General features: G+C 61.9%; 10 protein-coding genes across 10 annotated transcripts; 4 read left to right on the forward strand and 6 right to left on the reverse strand.

The window, feature by feature from the left end:
• Window positions 1-8: 8 nt before the first annotated feature.
• Window positions 9-536, reverse strand: PAN0_008d3399 (uncharacterized protein; the record flags this gene model as incomplete). Its single annotated transcript, XM_014800900.1, has 1 exon — window positions 9-536. One exon carries the CDS (start codon window positions 534-536, stop codon window positions 9-11), a length of 528 nt encoding a protein of 175 aa, XP_014656386.1.
• A 405-nt stretch (window positions 537-941) lies between these two features.
• On the reverse strand, window positions 942-2450 carry PAN0_008d3400 (uncharacterized protein; the record flags this gene model as incomplete). Its single annotated transcript, XM_014800901.1, has 1 exon — window positions 942-2450. The coding sequence occupies one exon, from the start codon at window positions 2448-2450 to the stop codon at window positions 942-944; it is 1509 nt and encodes a 502-aa protein (XP_014656387.1).
• Window positions 2451-4142: 1692 nt separating this feature from the next.
• PAN0_008c3401 (p-loop containing nucleoside triphosphate hydrolase protein) lies at window positions 4143-5999 on the forward strand (the record flags this gene model as incomplete). The annotated part of the gene is made up of 1 exon (XM_014800902.1): window positions 4143-5999. The coding sequence occupies one exon, from the start codon at window positions 4143-4145 to the stop codon at window positions 5997-5999; it is 1857 nt and encodes a 618-aa protein (XP_014656388.1).
• Window positions 6000-6055: 56 nt separating this feature from the next.
• PAN0_008d3402 (aldolase) lies at window positions 6056-7011 on the reverse strand (the record flags this gene model as incomplete). The annotated part of the gene is made up of 2 exons (XM_014800903.1): window positions 6056-6438; window positions 6510-7011. 2 exons carry the CDS (start codon window positions 7009-7011, stop codon window positions 6056-6058), a joined length of 885 nt encoding a protein of 294 aa, XP_014656389.1.
• A 547-nt stretch (window positions 7012-7558) lies between these two features.
• Window positions 7559-9376, reverse strand: PAN0_008d3403 (WD40 repeat-like protein; the record flags this gene model as incomplete). The annotated part of the gene is made up of 1 exon (XM_014800904.1): window positions 7559-9376. The coding sequence occupies one exon, from the start codon at window positions 9374-9376 to the stop codon at window positions 7559-7561; it is 1818 nt and encodes a 605-aa protein (XP_014656390.1).
• Window positions 9377-10087: 711 nt separating this feature from the next.
• On the forward strand, window positions 10088-11240 carry PAN0_008c3404 (uncharacterized protein; the record flags this gene model as incomplete). Its single annotated transcript, XM_014800905.1, has 3 exons — window positions 10088-10225; window positions 10284-10986; window positions 11074-11240. 3 exons carry the CDS (start codon window positions 10088-10090, stop codon window positions 11238-11240), a joined length of 1008 nt encoding a protein of 335 aa, XP_014656391.1.
• Window positions 11241-11634: 394 nt separating this feature from the next.
• PAN0_008c3405 (uncharacterized protein) lies at window positions 11635-12450 on the forward strand (the record flags this gene model as incomplete). Its single annotated transcript, XM_014800906.1, has 1 exon — window positions 11635-12450. One exon carries the CDS (start codon window positions 11635-11637, stop codon window positions 12448-12450), a length of 816 nt encoding a protein of 271 aa, XP_014656392.1.
• A 47-nt stretch (window positions 12451-12497) lies between these two features.
• PAN0_008d3406 (6-hydroxy-D-nicotine oxidase) lies at window positions 12498-14069 on the reverse strand (the record flags this gene model as incomplete). Its single annotated transcript, XM_014800907.1, has 1 exon — window positions 12498-14069. The coding sequence occupies one exon, from the start codon at window positions 14067-14069 to the stop codon at window positions 12498-12500; it is 1572 nt and encodes a 523-aa protein (XP_014656393.1).
• Window positions 14070-14707: 638 nt separating this feature from the next.
• On the forward strand, window positions 14708-14971 carry PAN0_008c3407 (uncharacterized protein; the record flags this gene model as incomplete). Its single annotated transcript, XM_014800908.1, has 1 exon — window positions 14708-14971. One exon carries the CDS (start codon window positions 14708-14710, stop codon window positions 14969-14971), a length of 264 nt encoding a protein of 87 aa, XP_014656394.1.
• A 132-nt stretch (window positions 14972-15103) lies between these two features.
• Window positions 15104-19546, reverse strand: PAN0_008d3408 (LCCL domain-containing protein; the record flags this gene model as incomplete). The annotated part of the gene is made up of 1 exon (XM_014800909.1): window positions 15104-19546. One exon carries the CDS (start codon window positions 19544-19546, stop codon window positions 15104-15106), a length of 4443 nt encoding a protein of 1480 aa, XP_014656395.1.
• Between the last annotated feature and the right edge of the window lie 140 nt (window positions 19547-19686).

Genomic DNA, 19686 nt, shown 5'->3' on the forward strand with positions numbered 1-19686 from the left:
CCAGTTGTTTACGCCAGGGCGAGGACGCCCATCGTTGCACCGAGGACCGCAACCACTGCTGGCCAGACGCTCGCCATCTGTGGTTGCACCGCGGCATTGGTGCTTCCCAACGCCAGACTCGGCAGACCATTGCTAGCCGTTGCGACGCTCGACCCTCCTGCACCCGACGTGCTTCCCATATTGACTGTGCTTGTTGGTGCGGTTGCAGTGACCACCACCGTACCCCCCCCGATATTTCCACTGTTTCCACTTCCACTTCCACTTCCGCCGTTCCCACCGCTATTTCCACCACCCCCTTGGGCAGCCTGGGTATTGACCGCACCCGGAACGAACGTCGACGTCTGCTGCAGCGTTTGAAACTCGTAGCTCATCGACGTCGCCAGCGGAGAGACATTGAACGTGCCCGCAGCGTTGGTGGTGCCGCCTTGATTCGTAATGGCCGGATTGAACTGCGTCGTGGACACGGTGATGGTCGAGCCATCACCACGAACGCCCCAAGCCAACGCCAGAACGGCTAGTGTTGTACTGATCTTCATCGCGCGATTTCGTCCTGAGCGAGAATGGTGAGAGTAGGATGGGATGGTGTTGCATGCCAGTCTCTCGCCGCCCTTTCCTAATTTGGATGGGCACAAGCGCGGGGGCGTACAGAGGCGTGTTTTGGTTCCAAAACCCGGCAGGCACAACGCCCCTCGTCGATCCCCCCCTTTGCGGGGCGAACCGCACACTCTCTTTCATTTCAATTTCCTTCTTTTTTTCCACCCAGCCGATGCGGGGCAATTGTGCTCAACGCCGTGAAAACATGCGCCCCCATCGCCCGATCCCTTTTTCCTCCTCACACCCCCACACACCTCGATGTTCGACAACGAGTTCCTATTCGAATCAGAAAGGGGGGCTTCAAAGAGAACAGCAGAAACAGAATGAGGAGGGGGCTAGGATGGCTACTACTGGCCAAAGAGGTAGATGAAGCTGCCACGCGGCCTGTCACGAATCGGCATGAGCTCGTACCGGAGCGCCTCGAGCTGGACAAAGAAGCCCGAGCGGATAAAGGGCGAGCAGAAGAGCGGGATGACCGAGACGAAGAAGACGTGGAGCATGATGACCGACAGCCAGGTGGGGATCTTGTCGTTGAGTTCGGGGTAGGTGCGTTTGAACCACGTCGCCGTCACGGTGGCGACGCCGTTGAGCAGGAAGAAGAGGAAGTTCTCGCCGTTGGCAAAGCCGAGCGTAAAGTAGGTGATGTGTTCGTGGAAGATGCCGCTCATGGCAAACGTCACGATCGCTGCCGCCGCCTTGGGTGCAAACGACGACTTCTTGGCCGGTGCACCCGTGCGCGAGGCAGCCGATCCGTTAGGCTTCTTGTCCGCCTTGCCGTTCTTGCGGTTGCGAAGCTGCGCATCGCCGTCGGCGACCTGCGACAGAGGCTTGAGGCCCGAGGCGTTGCGACGACGGCCGCCGTTCGAGTGCGCGTGTTCGTCTTCGCCCGAGGTATGGCCGGCGTCGGTCTCGGACATGCCGTCCATGTGCGAGAATCGTCGCTTGGCCGCCGCCTCGGCCTCGAGCTTCTTCTTGCGGATGACCGTCTTGCTCTTGCCACCGCCGAACACGACGCGGTGCAGCACCGTGGCGATGGCGCGGTTCCAGTGGCTCCAGAACAGGCGAATGTTGGTCGTTCCGAGCGGATTCTCAAACATGTCGGCCATCTCGACGTTGATGAGGATGCCGAGCGCCTTGAGCAGACCGTCGCCGAACAGCGCGAGCGCCATGAGGATGCACAGGCCGAGCGCATCGCAGTAGCCGTGGTAGGCGAGCTGGCTCATGTTGCGCGTCAGCTCGAAGGGCGGGATAAAGTAGAGCGTTCCAAACATGGCGACGGCCTCGACGGCGACCTTGGGCATGCCCTTGAGGTTCTCCCAGCGCGCGTTGCGCTCGTAGCCCTCTTCCTTGGCGCGTTCGGCCAGGTCGTCGAGCTCCTTTGGGAAAGTCCAGAGCTGCGCAAAGAAGCGCGCAAACGACCACGAGCGCACCTCATCGTGCGTGCGGATGTGGAAGATGTCCCAGACGAGCAGGCTGGATCGGAATCCGAGCGCGGGCCGCCAGAAGTCGAGCAGCATGACGCCCGAGCGTCCCGTCAGCATGGGCCACGCCAGCAGCGTGCTGATGAGCGATACGATCGAGAACCACTTGCCCGCCTTGGATTTGACCGCCACGTTGTGGTACAGGATGTACGCCACCACGGCCGAACCGACGATGAACGAGAGCATGCGCACCGCGATCACGCCCGCCGTCCACAGCGGGTACGGCGGCACATCGTACTCGACCACCTTGAAGCCAAAGTGGCGCGCCGTGTCCAGCACCGGGTCCGATGCAAGCAGCTTGAAGCCGAGCTTGGAATGCGTCGTCTTGCCAGCCAGGCCGGCGAAAAACGTGCCTACCTTGCCAGGAACTGACATGGTTGCGAAACAATCGAAGGGAGAGTGTTGTTGTGGAGAGGGGAAAGAAGGAAAAAGACACCGATCCAGTCGATACTATTATACTGTCTTCATTAGCCGACGCTGGGGGGGCAGACGAGGGCAGAGACTGCAACAACACCGGAAGGATGCACGGGCACCCACTGTGACTCTCTCGTGTGTGTGTGTGAGACAGGGAGACTTGAGGTGGCGCTTGGACGGGAGCAGCGGGTCGTCGCAGCGAGGGGGGTGACGGAATTCCTAAAAAAAATAATGGCGTCGCCAAAATCGTCATGGGCCAAATCCCTACTCCACACTCGGAAGGCCTCTCTGAGCCTGGGATGGGATGATGACGTTCCGGGAGCTGGGTTTGGGTTGGACAGCTGCGTGAAAGGCACGGGGACCAAAAGGATTTGCATCACAGCCGCTGCTGCTGCTGCTGCGCTCGGTTCGACCGGCACCAGCCCAGCTGCATCCGCGCGACACCTGAAACTTCTCGCTTCCAACCCCGATGCCATTGCCGCTCTCCCCCCACCTCTCACTTTTTCAATAAAGTATGCAGCCTTGGCGGTTCTGGCTTTGGGTGCATATCGATCCAACCACACGAGCGCATTGCTTTGGCGTGGTCGAGCGAGTTTTGAGCGTTTCAGGTGCAGGCGCGGGGACTTGAGCCAGCTCACAAGAGACGGGCGAGATGTGGAGGCTGTATGCCCAAGTGGTGGAACTGAGACCTTTCCACCTGCCCCGGTGGCCGCGAAGCTCGCTGGAACAACGGGAGCGTTCTTGTCGTGGGACCTTGGACCAGTTCGGGTTTCCCCACCTGCTACTCGCTTAGCATCTTCCAAAATCTGCGTGCTAGCTTCCGACGTCTCTGTCCCTGGGCCCTGCGTCGACCGTCCATTCTGTTTGCTGTTGGCCCCGACTGTAGACTGCTGACATCAGTCTGCACTTTCGCCAAACACGCACACCCAAGCTGGTTTTGCCATGTGCTGCCAACCCCCATAGCGCCTTTCTTCGTCGTCTCGCCTTGGGGGGAGAAAGGCTGACATCGGGAGGGGTCGGGAGTGCAAACCTCCGGAACGTCCGAGCCACGCAGCCCATGCTACAGCATGCACGTCCGGGATTCGACGCCTTCGTCTCGGCTCGGCGAGAGTTCGAGCGCAAATCAATACCACGTCTTCCGGGATGGCATGTGGCACATGCCGGTGCTGCAGGGTGGCAGGGTTGGCGGAAACCGGCCGGTCAATTCCCGTGCAGTGCTCCCTTTCAAGCGCTAACAAATCAACAGAGCCGTGGCTTTGCGGACCCGATCGATATCTCGAGCCGACTTGAGGGCAGCCAGGGTCGCAGATCGATACCGCGTGCCTGGGCGAAAGGTGACCGCCAGATACCAGCGCAGCGGCGGTAACCTGAAACTTTGTGCCACCCCTCACTCGAAAAAAGCGGCCGCCGTGTGAGATTCGAGCTGCGTAGCTCCTGCCCATCGTGGTGGATATCGGTGCAGTTGCAGGTGTCATCGCCGATTGCATCTCTCCTTGCCCCGTCCCCCCACACGGAACGCGACTCAGGCGGAAGGAAGGTTGGTGCGACTCGGAGGACAGGCGCCGATCAAGTTGCCGAGCGGTGAGTGCATCCCGCTCGACCGCGCATCCCCGCTCTCCTTCCGTGCACCCATCATCATCCGCACTCTGAGCCATGCGGTGCATCTCCCAGCCATGGCGAGCTACCACCCGCTCAAATTTGCTGCCGATATCGAGCGTCGTTCGCCAACACTATGCATCCTCCTCTCGCGTCATCGCTCAGGTGCGGCAAGCATCGACGCGACCGCCTCTACTCGACCTGCGCGCGGCGAAGCTCGGCAGTTCCTCGGCACCTCTCGACTGGACGATACGCGACGCGGGCGCCGAAGAGTGCTGGGCGATCATCGCGCCGGCGTCCGAGCAGGGCGGAGCGGTGCGTCGCGAGCTCATCGACATTCTCTCCGGCCGACAACGTCCGCGCACATCCGATACCCAACACACACCTCCGCATCCGTTCCTCGACCCCGGTCGGTCGGCAATGCACGCGATCAAGCACGTCTCGTTCGCCACGCAAATGGGTGCGGGCGGTAGCGGCGAGTTTACCAACTACTCTGCACGGTACGGTGCGATTCGCGACCAAGACAGGGTGACGCTGTATGAGCGCCTCATGGACCTGCTCGACTGTCCCGTCGGCCTGGTCGCAGCCCAAAAGCTCGTCCCCGACCCACTCGAACAGACGGAGCAGGTAGGACGCTTCAAGTACGCCTCTGCTGCACAGCGAGATGCCGCACTGCAGAAAGCTCAGCGCGCCGACGCGGTGATTCGGCAGATGGCTCCGCTGTTGTTGATCGGCGACGAGCTGTTGGATCGGCCCGTGATTGCGCTGTCCAACGGACAGACACGTCGGGCACGTATCCTGAGCAGCCTCATCACGGGCGCCGAGCTCGTCGTTCTCGAAGAGCCGTTTTCGGGCATCGACACTGCGACGCGCACGCGGCTCGGCGAGCTGTTTGCACAACTGCATGCCCAGCGGCGACCGCGGTTCTTGCTGGTGCTGCGCCAACAGGACGCCGTGCCCGACCTCGTCACGCACGTGCTGCGCGTCGACGAAGGGGGTGCCATCGTCTCGGTCGGTCATCGCCACACCACCGAGGCGGCTCAAAGCGGCAAGAGCCATAGCGGAGTCGACTTGATCGAAGCGAATGCAGCTGCCGGGGTGGGGCAGGGCGATACGAATGCCCCACCTGTAGTCAGTTTGAATGGCGTCTCGATCGTGTACGGCGAAAAGACGGTGCTCGACTCGGTGGATCTGCAGCTCTACCCCGGTACACGGCTCGTACTCGCCGGCGACAATGGCTCGGGCAAAACCACGCTCCTTGCGCTTCTGCTCGGCGACCACCCGCGGTCGTTTTCGTTCGACGCCGCCTCGCTCTCGCTCTTTTCGCACGCACGCGACCACGCCTCCAACGCCCGGACGCTACTAAACCGACGCATTGGTCATCTCTCCCCCGAACTCTTCAACGCCTTCCCACGCCGGCCCACTGCCGCAGGTGGATTGAGTGTAGGCGAAGTGGTCGCTTCGGGTTTCGAAAACGTCTTTGCGCGTCGTTCCTACACCGATGCGCAGAAGGAGCGCGTGTGGGATCTGCTGGGCCACTTTGGCGATCTGATCAAGTCGCGCAGCAGTGGCGTGTCGAGCGAGGTGCGCGCGCTGTCGGGGATGGGATTCAGCGAGCTCAGCCACGGCAGCCAGGCGGTGGTGCTGTTCCTGCGCGCGGTGGTGGGCAATCCGCAACTGCTCGTGCTCGACGAACCGTTCCAAGGCATGGACCAGCGCCAAGTAGAGCGCACGCGTCAGTTCCTCGACCATCCCCACCTCTTCCCTCTCGGACCTCCGCACGAACAGCAGGCCGACCTGCAGCAGCGCCGAAACATGGCCATGGTCGTCGTGAGCCACTACGAGTCCGAATGGCCAACGTCGTTCGGCTCGCTCCTGCGCCTCCGAGACGGCCAAGTCATACAGCGCATCTAACACCGAATTCAATCCACAGACATATCTAAGATTTCAGTTGTGCGTGGGGGGGAGGACTAGGCCTTGCCAGCTGAGCCAAGGAGGTGGAAGAACCTGTTGCAGACCTTGGCGAACTGCTGCATGCCGCCTTCGTACACATCCGGCAGCGGCTCCTTTTCGAGATGCTGGGCCCAGAACTCGACCTGCGGGTCGCGCGCCCAGCTGTTGACGTTGATCTTGTACGCGCCGCGCTTGACGCAGTCTCGGAAGAGCTCGTCGGGCAGATCGTCGGTGCCGTGCAGGACGAGGTAGGAGTTGGCGGCGGTGCCGGGGCCGACGGCGGATTGGAGCGCCTCGAGCAGTTCGAGCCGGAAGGCGGGCGGGTTGACGTAGCGGCCGTGGATGTTGCCAATCGAAGGTGCCAGCATCTGCGCTCCCAGCTCGGTCAAGAATCGCGAAGCTGTTTCCCCCAGTCGCTTGGTTCGTCAGCAAACACTGCCCCGATGCTTGGCGGGGATGATGCGGACTTACCTTTTTCGGGCTTGGTGAGCATTCCTTCCTCGATGACTCTGACACCGGCCTCACCACCGGCGAGTCTTCCCAGCTCGACCTCCACCGCCATGCCGAGGCTGTTGGCGCGCTGGACGTAGGGTTTGGCCATCGCGATGTTGTCCTCGTCGGTATCGTGGTGGGAGCAGTCGATCATGATGCTGTCTAGCGCCACGCCCTGTTCGGCCCAGTCGAGCGCGCGCGTGATGTCCTCATCGCTGGCGGCGTGGTCGAGATGCACGGCGATGGGCACCGATGCGGCATGGCACGTGTCGAGGCAGAATCGCACAAACGGCTTGCCGAACTGCGCCATGGTGACGGGGAAGAGCTGGCAGAGCGCAGGCGAGCGTGCTTCCTCCGCCGCGCGCACGAGTGCGATGACCGACTGCGCATCGTAGCACGACTGCGCATTGATCGCGTATCCGCCCTCGTGGGCCGCCTGGAGGATGCGCAGCGTGAGATTGTTCGTGTGGTCCACCGGCATGTTGTCTTGAAGAGATCACGCTGGGATGAATGTGATTTGAAGAAAAAGAGACAAGGATGGGCGAAGCGAGCTCACTTCTTTTGTAGCTCAACCTGACCACGCTAGGCAGGGCAGGGCAGGGCAGGGTCAAAGTGGGAGCAAGACGGCGCGGAAGGTATCCGGTCCACACGGAGCTGCTCCGACCGTCGACGTCGGCTCATCCGGCCCTCACAGCTCCACACCGGCGAACCCCACATCCTCTCCCACCGCGCATAGGCAGCTCTCTCTCGCCTTCTCTCCCACCCCCGCGCTGCCAACTCCACACGCGAGCCACATTCTTGATCCCACCACTCACACACGCCGCAAAATCACCGCGAAATACGCCGCTCCCACATCGTCGTGTCGCCTTGGCATCGGGCCGATCTACCCTCGACACCGGCGATGAAGCCGACATGCTCTCTCTTTGCCGTCAGTGTCAAATCAGTGAAAAAAAAGAAGACAGACGATCCGATGTTGCTGTGTGATCTAAGCCTTCGATTGGTGATCAAGCGATGCGGGGGTATGCGCACTAGGCACCGTCGTGACGCTTGAGCTTCCAGGTGCGCACGGCGGCATCGGCACCTGCACTGGCAAACTCGTCATCCCCCAGCCACGCCACGGCCTGGACGCCGTTGGCATGTGCATTCTTGACGGCGATGTTCTTCATAGGCTTGGCGACGCTCCACACGTAGACGTGCGTGTCGAGGCTGGCCGACACGGCGTGCGTGCCGTCGGGCGAGAAGCGGATGTCGTTGATGCGCGCAGAGTGGAAGACCCAGTGGGCGATCTTGAGCGTCCGGCTCGCCACGTCGTACACCTGGATCTTGCCGCTCGACTCGCCCGCCGCCAACAGCGTCGTCGCAGAGTCAAAGGCAAGCGCCGTCACCGCCGACCGGTTGTTGCTCAGAACCCCAGCTTCCGTCAAGCTGCCCGACGCGTGCTTGTACAGGTGCACCTTGCCGTCTTCAGCACCGACAGCGACGTACGACGCATCGATGGAGATCGCAGCCGACGAGGGCGTGTAGGTCGTAGCCGTGTGTGTCTTTTTCCCCTGCGCGATAATGTCGATCCCATTTGCGCCGGCAATCACCACCACCCCCGTCGACGAGGCTGCACTGCCTTTCGGCTGGCTCGAGGTGGCAACTGCCGCACCCGCGAATTTGCCGTCGGCGATCTTGCGCACCGCATCGTCCATCGACACCACGTACGCGCCCTCGCTCGTCGCGTGCACGCCCAGCACCGCACTCGTCTGCTCAGTCCCCAGCACCGGCTTGCACGTACCGTCAGACGACCACGTCAGCACACGTCCATCGTAGCTGCCACCCACCAGCGTCTTTGTGCCCGCCACCACGTCGAGCGAACGCACGCCAAAGGGCTTGCACGACCCATGCAGCTTGCGCACCTCGCTGCCCTCGATCACGTTCAGATCGCCCGCAAAGCTGAGCGACACAATGCGCGAGCCGGCCCACACCAGCCCCACCTGCTGATCATCCGCCTTCTGGCTGCCCTGGCCCCTAAAGTCGTGCGATGCAACCACCTTTTCGCCCGCAACATCCCACACCTTGACAACGCCGTCTGCACCCGCCGTGGCGATGTGCTTGCTGTCCGGCGAGTAGTCGACGGCAAAGATGGTTCCCGTGTGGCCGCCGGTGGCCTTGGCAGAGAGCTCGACGAGCGTATCGCCCGTCTTGCCGTCGTACACAAACACCTTGCTGTCCGAGCCTACCGAGACAAAGCTGTCGCCGTTGGGCGCATACGCCACGTCCTGCACGAAGCGCGTGTGCGTGCTGATCGTCTTGTTGTACTTGTACGGTGCGCCGTGGTAGAACACAAGATTGTTGTCGTCGCCCGCCGTCACCGCGCGGAAGGGACGCTCTTTTCGGATCGCCACGGCGTTGATCTGACGGCTGTGTCCCGTGACCTCGCCGACGCTCGATCCGGAATCGAAGGAGAAAGCGTGGCCGAAACGCTCGCGACCGTCGCCGACGGCGATGATGCGCTTCGACTCGCCGTCCCACGCAAGATCGTTGATGCGGCCCGCGATGACCTTGACCTCGCTCTTGATGATCTGCTCGTCGCCCACGAGGTCCCACACGCGCACGTTGCCCGCCTGGTCGGCCGAGGCGCAGTAGTAGCCCGTAGGCGAGATGCGCGCCACCGTGGTGGGCTGCGTGTGCTGCGAGTACGCCAGCGCCGGCTTCGAGGCGTCGGTGAGCGAGCGCACAAACACCGTGCGGTTCTGGCAGTACACCACCTTTTCGCCCTTGGGGTCCGCCGAGATCTTGGTCGACTGTGCACGCGTCGTGGCCGGGTTGCCCGGAAGCAGGTTCTGCAGTGTCGCTGACATTGTCGCAATGATGAAGGGGGGTGTCGCGATTTAGGTTGGGATGGTGGTTGAGTTGCGAGCTGAGCTGTGCTGGTTGGGCTGCACAGCCTTCGACCGGCGCCGCCCCCTTTTGCGCACAGGCCCACTGCACCTCCACTCTCTCTCAACGCAACCGCGCCGCCGCTTTTTTGTGAATAGAAGAAAGTCCAACCAGCCAACGAACCAACACCTCAGCCAGGGCGCAACTCGCGTGCGGATTTTTCGCGCCCGTTTTCCAATGTCTCGAGCGTCGACCTGACATTTCTCCACATTTTTCCCGCAACCCCACCTTACCCTCTTCGCTTCATATGAATGTCCGGCTCAAGGGAGGCCGCCGCCACTCCGACTGCCGTCACCTTAGTCAGGATGGGCTCTCGCAACGCTCAGATGAAGATGCATCCTCATTCTTAGTTTCGAGGCAACCGAGATGAAGTTTCTCTTCAGGCTTGCAGAGCGGAGTGCGTGGGAACAATGCAACTTGCTCCCCACCTGTGCCACTCGTGGGACTTGCCTGCCGGTGGGCTGCAGCCAGGATGTGGTCTCATGAGCTCCAAGATCTACATCTGACTACGTTGAACTTTGTGTCGAGCCCCTACTGCTTCTCTTGCTCTCCATATAGACTGTTGCGAACGCTTCCATTACCATTTTCCGTGACATCAAGCTGGCGTGTTGATCAGGCCAGCTCACTCCACTATGCATTTCCTCTTCTTGGTCGCCACGGCCTACGTGCTGGTTGCGGCTGTATTATGCCAGCCGCTGCTAGATGCAGCCAACAATTTTGACAGCAGGAGCGGCTCTCGCTGGACTCGCCAGCCGTCCATCGCCAAGCGTGTAAGTTTGTCGTCATCACCTGTGCTACTCTGCGCATCGCTGACACTCGACGCTTCAGAGGGTGGAAACACCTGCCTCTGCGAGGGAGATGGTCTCTGAGCTCTTTGGACGTGTGGGTCGTCGAGTTCCCTCTGCCGCAGCCACCAAGCCCGCCGTGGAAGCGACCAGCTGGGGTTCGCTTGCCAAGGAGGAGCTGGCCAAGGCACGCCCTCGCACCGAGCTTCACGTCCAAGCCCCCGAAGCCGCACCTGCCTCCCAACCTCGCATCCCTGAGCCGTTCAAATTCCGCGGCCACGAGACCGGCTACGGTGGCGATGTGGACAACCTCCTGCGCACACGACTGTACCAGCAGCCTCCACTCACGCATACCTCGGCGCAGGAGATCCACCAGGTAGCTGCCGAGGCTGCGGCTGCCGCACACCCCAGGAACCCCGTACTGGCACGCCTGTCTAGCGCCAAAGCTCTCGTTGCCGCAGGTACCAGTCTGACCATCTCGTCCATTCTCGTGTGGATCATCAAGGGCAACATCGACCGCACCAACGAGGCCAACGCCCAAATCGCCGCCACCCAGGCCCAGGGTCAGGCCGACATGCAACAGGTTGCATCCCTCGGAACCAGTGGTGGCAAGATTGCAAAGCGCGCTGTCGTGGAGAAGCGTGGCGCTCGTGTGGCCACCGCCGCATTTGCTACCGCCATGACCGGCCTGGTCCTCTGGAGGGCTGTGGACAGCATCAACGATGCCCGCTCGAACCCTCATCAGGGTCCGAAGAACGCGGCTACCACCATGACGCACTTTCCAAAGCTTCACATGGCTGGATCGCAGCTCCATTCGGTTCTCGATCAGTGAGATGATGATGACCACGATGACGCCAAGAAGGCTAAGCCCAAATCCAAGAATGGCCACGAGTACGACGTTCCGGCAGTGGCGTTCAACGTGCCCAAGCAGGCCATCATCGCTTCGCGGTACGCTCTGCGCGAGCGTGATCTGCCCTCGAGCCCGTCGACGTGGCTTTGAGTGTCGCATCTACCTGGTCAGAGTGTCCGGACGCTCTGGCGCCTGCCGCAGCCCTGCACCTCTTCCACCCACCGTATCTCTCACTTTCACCCACCGCGTCGCTCTAGCCACTGTCCTTTCTCAGCTTCCATCTGATTCATCGCTCTCAGATTGTTTCGTGACAAAGTGTCGATTGAATCGTATGTGCAGTGTGGTGTGGGAGGTTGGCGGGGAGAGGGGACGCGCGGGAGCTCGCCCGAGAATGCGTTGAAATTCCGGCCTCCATCGCGGGCGAGTCGCCGTCTTTTTGATAACGGCGCGGGGAACGATAACACTTCGCTCGCCCTAGCCGACAACCGACGTGCATCTGTGCCCGCCCTCTTCTTCATCCCTTGGCTCTTGCTCCCATCCAGCCATGCTTGCGTCTCAACCACCATCCTCACACCCCTCAAACACGCTCAACATGGCGCCTGTAGCAGACACCACTTCCACCACCTTTGCATCCGCCTCGTCGTCGGTGGCGCTGTACGTGGTGAATCCAAACAGCTCGGCGGTGATCACATCTGCTCTCGCCGCCTCTCTCGCCGTGCCACCGGGCTGCCACGCAAATTTCGTCACTGGTCCACCATCGTCTCCCGAGAGCATTCAAGATATCCCTGGCTCGATCATCTCGGCTGCCGAGACGTACCGCTCTCTGGTGGCCTCTTCTCCGTCGGACGATCTAGCTTTGCATCCGGCCGATGCGTTCCTAGTCGCGTGCTTCAGCGACCATCCGCTCGTGGGGATGCTGCGACAAAAGTGCCCGTCCAAACCAGCCGTACACCTGCTCGAGGCTGCGGTCGTACACGCTCTCTCTGCGGGGAATCGGTTCGGCGTGCTCACCACGGGCCGATCGGTGGTGCCGGACGTCGAGGCGGGTGTACGCAAGCTACTCGGCGGCAACAGCGACCGATACGTCGGCACGCACGCTACCGGTCTCGGCGTCGTCGAACTTCAAACAGGCAACAGGGAGAAGGTCGAAGCGGCGATTACAACCGGTGCGCAAAAGCTCGCAGCAAGCGGTGCGGATGTGATCATCCTAGGCTGTGCGGGGATGACGGGCATGCAGCCGCTCGTGCGCCGGGCGTGCGCTGCGCTTGGACCAGACTATGCCAGTGTCGCGGTGATCGACGGCGCCATCGCCGGCATGCACATCCTAGCCGGCCTCGCAAGAACAAACTACCGAGCCTAATCACACTTTTCCACCTGCAATGAATAAGAAAGGGCATCGGATTGCGATCAGGCGTGCGCTAGACCCTGTGGAAAGTCAAAGATGCTCTGCGGGTCCCATGTGGCCTTGAGCTGCTTGAGCCGGTCCAGGCCCGCGCCGTAGTAGGCGTGCGCCCAGTCGTCCAGTCTAGCATCGACGTAGTTGACGTACGCACCCCAGTCCGCATCGGGTGCGCTGGCCTGAGCTGTGCGCACAAGACTGTCGAATGCCTTCCACACATCCTGCTGCGCGTTGGGGTCGTCGTTGCTGGGGAAGCCGTACGAGTAGAACTGGTTGATGAGCGTCGCACCATGCGCATTGAAACTTGCATCTTCGATCGTCGCCGAATACGCCAGCGCGCCCAAGAAGTCAAACGAAATACTGTTGCCCGTGCCCCTCAACCCGGCGTACGAGTTGAGCTCTGAGACGAGTTCGAGTGCCGAGGTGTAGTTGTAGCGCGCCGTGGCGGGTTGGACGAGCGACTTTGCGTAGAACTGTTCATGCTGCGGTCCGGTGGCCGACAGATTGCCCATGAGATCCGTCAGTGCGTCGATCCAGCTATCGAACGGCTTGACCGACGCGGTTGCAGGTTGGACGCCCGCACGCGCGTTGAATCTCGCCATGAGCGCATCGTGCCCCTCTCGCGCGGTGTTGATATGCTGTCCTGCCAGCTGGCATGCATTGCCGTTGAAGTCGCCCGCCGCCGAGCCCGCCACCAACAGCTCGCCGCCCAACCCAGCCTCCAAACCCGTGCTGGTGTCCGGATCGTTCGCCATGTCTTGGATCGCAACAATCGCCTTGGCGCAATCCTCGTTGGTGGCGTACGCGTAGTTGTAGTTGAGGATCTGCGTCGGAGCATCCTGCAGCGCAAAAGTGAACTGCGTCACCACGCCAAAGTTGTTGGCCCCGCCTCCTCTTAGGCCCCACCACAGATCGGTATTCTCGTCCTCCGAGACGGTGATGACGTCTCCCTTGCTCGTCACTACCCGCATGGACTTAATGCGGTCCAGCAGGAACCCCCACGCACGCGTCGTGTATCCAAACCCACCCCCGAGTGCATGTCCACTCACGCCGACCAGCGGACACGTTCCATGGGGCAGCGCAAACTTGCCCTGGTCCCAAATGCCCTTTGCCAACGCACCCAGTCTCACCCCCGCCCCCACCGCTGCGGTCTTGTTGGCTTGATCCACCTGGATGCTGTTAAGGTGGGAGAGGTCTATGACGACCGAACCGTCTTGGCCCCCGAGCGAGTAGGCCTCGTACGAGTGTCCGCCCGACTTGGGCGCTAGCTTCTGCCTGCCCTCTTGCGCCGCCACGCACTTGACGATGCTCGCCACCTCCGACTCGGTGTTGGGCACCGCCACGACCAGAGGCTTGTACGAGAACAGCGGATTGTACGACGACGTGAGCGCCGAGTAGTCGCCCGACGATGCATATGCCTGTTCAAACCCGCCGCTGGACGACAGACAGGATTCGAGCGAAGAGTTGTCCGCACGTGCCATCCAAGGCGAATCGCCGTGCACACTGTACAGCGGAAACGCGGCGCTGGACGACACCAACACCGCCGCCGCTCCAAAGATGATCTTGTTGAGAGTCGGCATCGTTGCGTCTTTGTGTTGGGGTCGCAGTCGGATGGAGGTAGCAGTGCGGACTATATACCTTGTTGCGGTCTCTGCCTCGTACGAAACTGCACCCTGATGGACCCCTTCGGGTGCGAGCGGTGCCAGCTCCACCCACGCCCACGCCCACGCCTGGTGGGCATAGGGGCGTGGGCGTGGGACATGGGCGCGGGATCGCAACAGCCGGTTGGCTTGGCGCTATGAGCGCCATGCCCGACTGGCGGCTTGTTTGTGCCGACCTTCCATTTCGGGCTAGCTGCTCACCGCCTTTGAAGCCGTGGGTCCGACGACGGGGTCCGCACTTGGGGGCGGCGGAGATCCATTTACGCCGTCGCTTAGCGCCGTCCGAAGCTTATTCCACCGCCTAAACCGGCAGTCTGACGTCGGTGTGCACAAAAAGACGGCGAGCAATTTTTCCTTGCGAGTGTTACATTCTTATATCTTGACATTGTGAGCTCAAATCGCTGTTTATCGTGCGAGTGTCTGACAAATCGGGCGCGCGTCCGAAGGCTTCCGGGGTCGGCAATGCGAAAGGGTTGCACAAAAGTTCTTCTTCTCGACACGCAACCACCACCACACCTTGGCATCGTGACCACCTCGAACACAGCGCCGGAAACGCAATGTGGGGCCGCCTTGCGAATCCGTCGGTGCGCACACGCCGACTCGCCACCTCGTCGTTCTTCATCGCCACCTTCGCCGCCGCCTTCCTCACCGTCTCGCTCTCGGCCTCCACCATCCTGCCGTGCCCGGCGTCGCGCGCGCCCACACGAGCCACCATGGCCGAAGAATCCGACCGCGAAAAACCGCGCTCCGCCGTCGGCCAGAAGGTCGTCCTCACCAGGAAGGGCGGCTGGATCGAAGTCGAACAGCCCGTCAAAGCATAGTCACCCAGCCTCAAGCATACACCCAAAGCCAAACCCGAGCATCACTGTACTATACCATCCTTTCAATTCTGTACCACCATCTACACTCGCAAAACACAACATTCTTCTTGCATTACCAGCCGGAGAAGCGCGCTACGTTGCGCCGGGTGGGGCGGGGATCCATGTCCCGTTGGCTAGAGCTACAGCCGCACGCGTAAAGTCGCCGGGACTGCCAGCCGCGCTAAACGCCACGCGCACATAGTGCTTTGCGCCCATCGTCGAGTTGCTCGGCGCCGTGTCGAGCGGCTGTCCGTCTGCCTCGATCTGCTGCACCATCGTATTCACCACGCTCGTCAGATTAAAGCTCGTCTGCGCACCCTGGTAGCGCAGCACATCATCCACCAGCAGCTGGTACGCGTCCCACCCGCCATCCTCGAACGCATTCCACCGCACCACCCCGTCCGACTGCGCCCAGTCTCGCGCGGTCGTGTTGAAGCTCGGTCTTGCGGTGCCGCCCGTGGCGTCTCCCTGCACCACGGCGTTATCCTGCAGCAGGCCGTCGAAGCCCCACCTTGCGATGCCGTTTGTGTACATGCCGAGCAGAAAGGCGATGTAGACCAGGCCGAGGCGCGTGGGGAACGCACACGCAGGTAGCAGCACGAGCGCGATGATGTAGTGGTGCAGACGCAGCGTTTCGCCCGGCACCGCCGCTGCCAGTCCCACCACCACGCCGCCGACAGCGTACAGCGAGAGGTACTTGGGCAGCTCGCCCGTCGCGCGCATCACGCGCACCTGGTTCACCGCGATCGCCACCACCACCACCACGATGACGATGAGCGCAACCAAACTGCCGGGCTGCTGGCTGATGTCGCGCGCCACCAGTCGCTGCAACGGCACCTTGTCAAAGACCACATTGAGCAAGACACCGAGCCACCAGAAGCCGAGTGTCCAGAACGTGCTCTCGAGCGGGAGGTGGGTGAAGGCGGGCCAGACGAAGCGGAAGGCTAGCCGCCAGATGGCGTAGCACACAAAGAGGAACGGCAGAAAGTCGCCCACAGCTGCGCCGATGGGCGGAGGATAGTCGCGCGGCTCCGAGACAAGCGTGATGTGCCAGAAGCCCACGCACGCCAGCGTCCAGAACCAGACAACTCGTTTCGGGCGCAGCACGAACCCGACCACTGCCGTCATGAGCGCATTTACCACGTACCCTTGCCACCGTCGATCCGTGCAGTCCGTCTGGCCCTGCACGGCTTCGAACCTGTACGCCACCGGGAAGGCTGCATCGAATGCGACCGACTCGATCCCGTGCGCGGTGCTTGCGTCGAATCCAGCCTGTGCGCCGACCAACCGCACCGACCCGCACCCTCCCCGCTCGTTGCGGATCACGCCGGCATGGATCGCCGCCGCGCAGATGAACGAGTCGCCGCGATACGTGCGATTCGCATCGCCACCCCCAACTACCAGTGGTCGATAGTTGACCAGCTCGTCACCCACCGCGCGCGGATTGAGCAGCGTCACATCCACGCACTTTGCGGGGCACCTAAATGGCTGCCCCGCCTCGGCAGCGGGCGTGTAGAACGGCGCACATGCCTCGCCGTTGATCCCGCACTCGCCATTGCGCAGCCAGTACGTCGAGGTGCACGACAGAAACGCCGGCGTGCTCTCCATTCCGTCGATAGTTAGGGAAGATTCGTACCACATCGCCTTGGCGAGAAATGCAAAGCCCAAAATCCAGCCGATGTAGACCGCTACTAGGGCGATCCAGTGCAGCTTGTTGAACTTGAAGTCCGCCGTGACGCTGCGCCACCACGCGAGACCGGGAGGCACGTCCGAATCCATCTCGGCGCCGCCTCCGAAGCAGTGGGTGGATTCGGGGGGCTGCTTCCATGCGAGCGCGCTGGTGAGGCGGATCCAAGCCCGTTCGACGCGGGCCAGCGGCCACCACCGATAATGCCCTAGGCTGAGATGTTTCGGTGGATGGGGACCGAGTACAAACGCGCGCAAGCGGTCCGTCACCCCACGCCGCACTGTCGGCGCCTGCTCGTGCTCGGCGTGCTCGGCATAAAAGATGGGTTCGATCTCGGGCTGCAGGCCGAGCGGCGTCATTGGCGAGTGCTTCTTGATCGTGTCGGGCTGACTGGCACCCATGCTGTCGCTCTGGTGCGACGATGCGTGCAGGCTGCTGTCGTACGTCTCGCGCTGCCTCGCCAGCGCAATCGCATCCACCGAGAACGCCACGCCGTGTGACGACGCGATACGCTCCTCCGAATCATCGATCGTGTAGCCCTGTACTTCCGCGTGGCCATTGGTCTCTACTTTTGACTGCTTGCCGGTGTCCGCGGGATATCCATCGAGCACCTCTCTCCACGCGGGCGCCTCGGTGGTCACCCTCATCTGCTCGGACAACGATCTGGGGTGCAGCACGATAAAGCACGCCACAAACTCGCTTTGCTGTGCTCTGATCTCCTCGAGCTCCTGCTGCGTCGCCTCGCGCAACACCTGCTTCGTCTGGTCCGAGTAGGGACGTCGACTCATCTCCTTGAGCAGCCACTGTACGCTGTCCATGTTGCTGGTGAGCGTGGTCATGCCGTATCGCGCACACGCATGCATCGACCTTAGCGTCGTATACGTCTGACCTCCCGCCTGGTGCACCGTGCTCTGCCGCAGCTTCTTGTACTTGCTCCTCGGTAGATCCTCCGAGATATCGCGCCAGTCCGCACCCCACAGCTCGCTCAGACAGCTCTCGAGCGTGTCGACCATGTGCGAGATGAAATGCGCACGCGGCAGGTCCGGATACACCTGCTTGAGCCTTTCCATCGATTCGAACCCTCCCGGCCCCAGGTCTTGCAGCGCCTGTACGGGCAGCACGACACACCGACGCAACTCTTCGTGCTCGTGTACATCCCACTTTGACCCACGCCAAAAGTCGTGCGGATCGCTCCCGGGTTCACCGAGCAGGGCTTTGACGCGACGCTTTTCGCTCGGTCCGCCGACTGTTGCGCTCACACGACGCAGCCTGTCAAACGCACCCACGGTGGCAAAGAGCTGCACCGGCTGTCGAGGCGCCGCGCCGGTGCCCGCGATCGGGCCCAGGATCGCATCGAAGAGCGTCTCGACATTGAGCTCGCGCTCGAGCTGGATCGCCAGAGCCCTGCCCTCCTTTGCGGCCGCATGGTCGAGCGCGCGCGCCGCCTCGTCGTGCCCATCGTCGTGCAGCGACAGCTCGGCCGCTCTCGCCTCGAGCGCCTCCTTGCGGATGCTAAACGTGCGAAAGTGATGCTGATACTTTGCGCCCGATCCACACTCGGCATCCTCGATCTTGGGATGTCGCATGCTCTCATCCAGCATGGTCGATGCGCTGCCTTCGCGAAAGACGCCGTGGGTGGTATCGCTGACCAGCGCAATCATCGCCGTGACGTCGAGGTTGATCTTGCTCGTGGTGCGCCAGGGCGGTTTGCTGGGTGCCTGTGCGATCTTGGGTAGCGCCATACCCTCTTCGTTCGACGTGAGGCCGATGCTGGGAGGCAGACGGGCGAGATGAAGCGGCAACGAGCGGTGGCCAAACACCATGTCGACGTTGTACCGTTCTGCTTCTTGCACGATCGCGGCTAGGCGGTGGTTGAAGCGGTCCCACTCTGGCATTTGGTAGAACGCGGCGAGCGCCTCCGGCAGAGGCTGCGAGGGCTCTTGGAGCTGCATGCGCGTCACGACGATCTCTACTCGTATCGGAACCAAGGGCAAGCTCCTCCCATCTTCTTCGGACCGCTTGACACGCGCGCTCGCCTCTGTATCCGCCGCAGCCCTGAGTTCGTGAACAAGCTTGGTGAGCGAGCACTTTTGCGCCGCCACATCCCACGCGACTGACGCTGCGGCGGCCGAGCACTGTGGAGTATGCCGGTGTTCGTGAAAGCTGTCTGCGCCCTCCGACTTGGAGTCTTCATCCGTGCTCGAGTCCTGTTCGTCGACCATGTAGCTCTCTGCCTCCCTGAACTCCTGCCTGAGCCGTTCGGGCTTGACGATGTACATCCTTGTCCATGCATCGCCGTTGTTCGCCACGACGTCGACCTTGACGCTCTGGCTGTTGACGTTCTGCCCCCTTGGTTTGCGCATCTTTTTCTTGCGTCGCAAGGCCGCGCTCATGCTAAACGCGAAGCGGTCCTGGATCGACACCACGGGCCCACGTGCGAATGCAACATAGAGGATCTCTTCCCAGAACCGGATATGGTGGGTCCCATTCGAGTACGGATGCGGTTGGTCCCAGTTTCCCCTCTCTGCGGTGAGACGGTCGAGCGCGGTGAGTTCGGACTCGACCTGGCTGCGCAGCACCGTGAGGCCCTTGAGCGAGGTCGAGGCGAGCATGCGTTCGCGATGCTCGTCCCACCGCGGGCCTGCGATTGGACAGTATGCTCTCGCGAGCGTCTCGGCATCTGGCATATACTGCGCCGCATCGTCCGAGGGGAGCAGCGCAGGCGCATAGCTGTAGGCCGGTGCGAGCGTGAGCCAGGCGCGGTAGGTGGTGGCGAAATCTTCGATCGAGGCATGCACCACCTCGAGACCATCGCGCATGCGCGAGGCGGGAATCGCTGGCGGTGCCATGGTCGCCGCCACACATACGCACACAGTCGAGATGCAAGCTGCGATGCGATGTGGTGGAAAGAAGGTGCGAGTCGTACAGCCCGAGCGGCCATATTCTGAATAAGCTCTTCTGACAGTCGAAAGTGGACAGTCGTGTGGAG

This window comes from Moesziomyces antarcticus (genome assembly GCF_000747765.1).
Source record: "Moesziomyces antarcticus DNA, scaffold: scaffold_v10008, strain JCM 10317, whole genome shotgun sequence".
NCBI classification, from domain to species: Eukaryota; Fungi; Basidiomycota; class Ustilaginomycetes; order Ustilaginales; family Ustilaginaceae; genus Moesziomyces; species Moesziomyces antarcticus.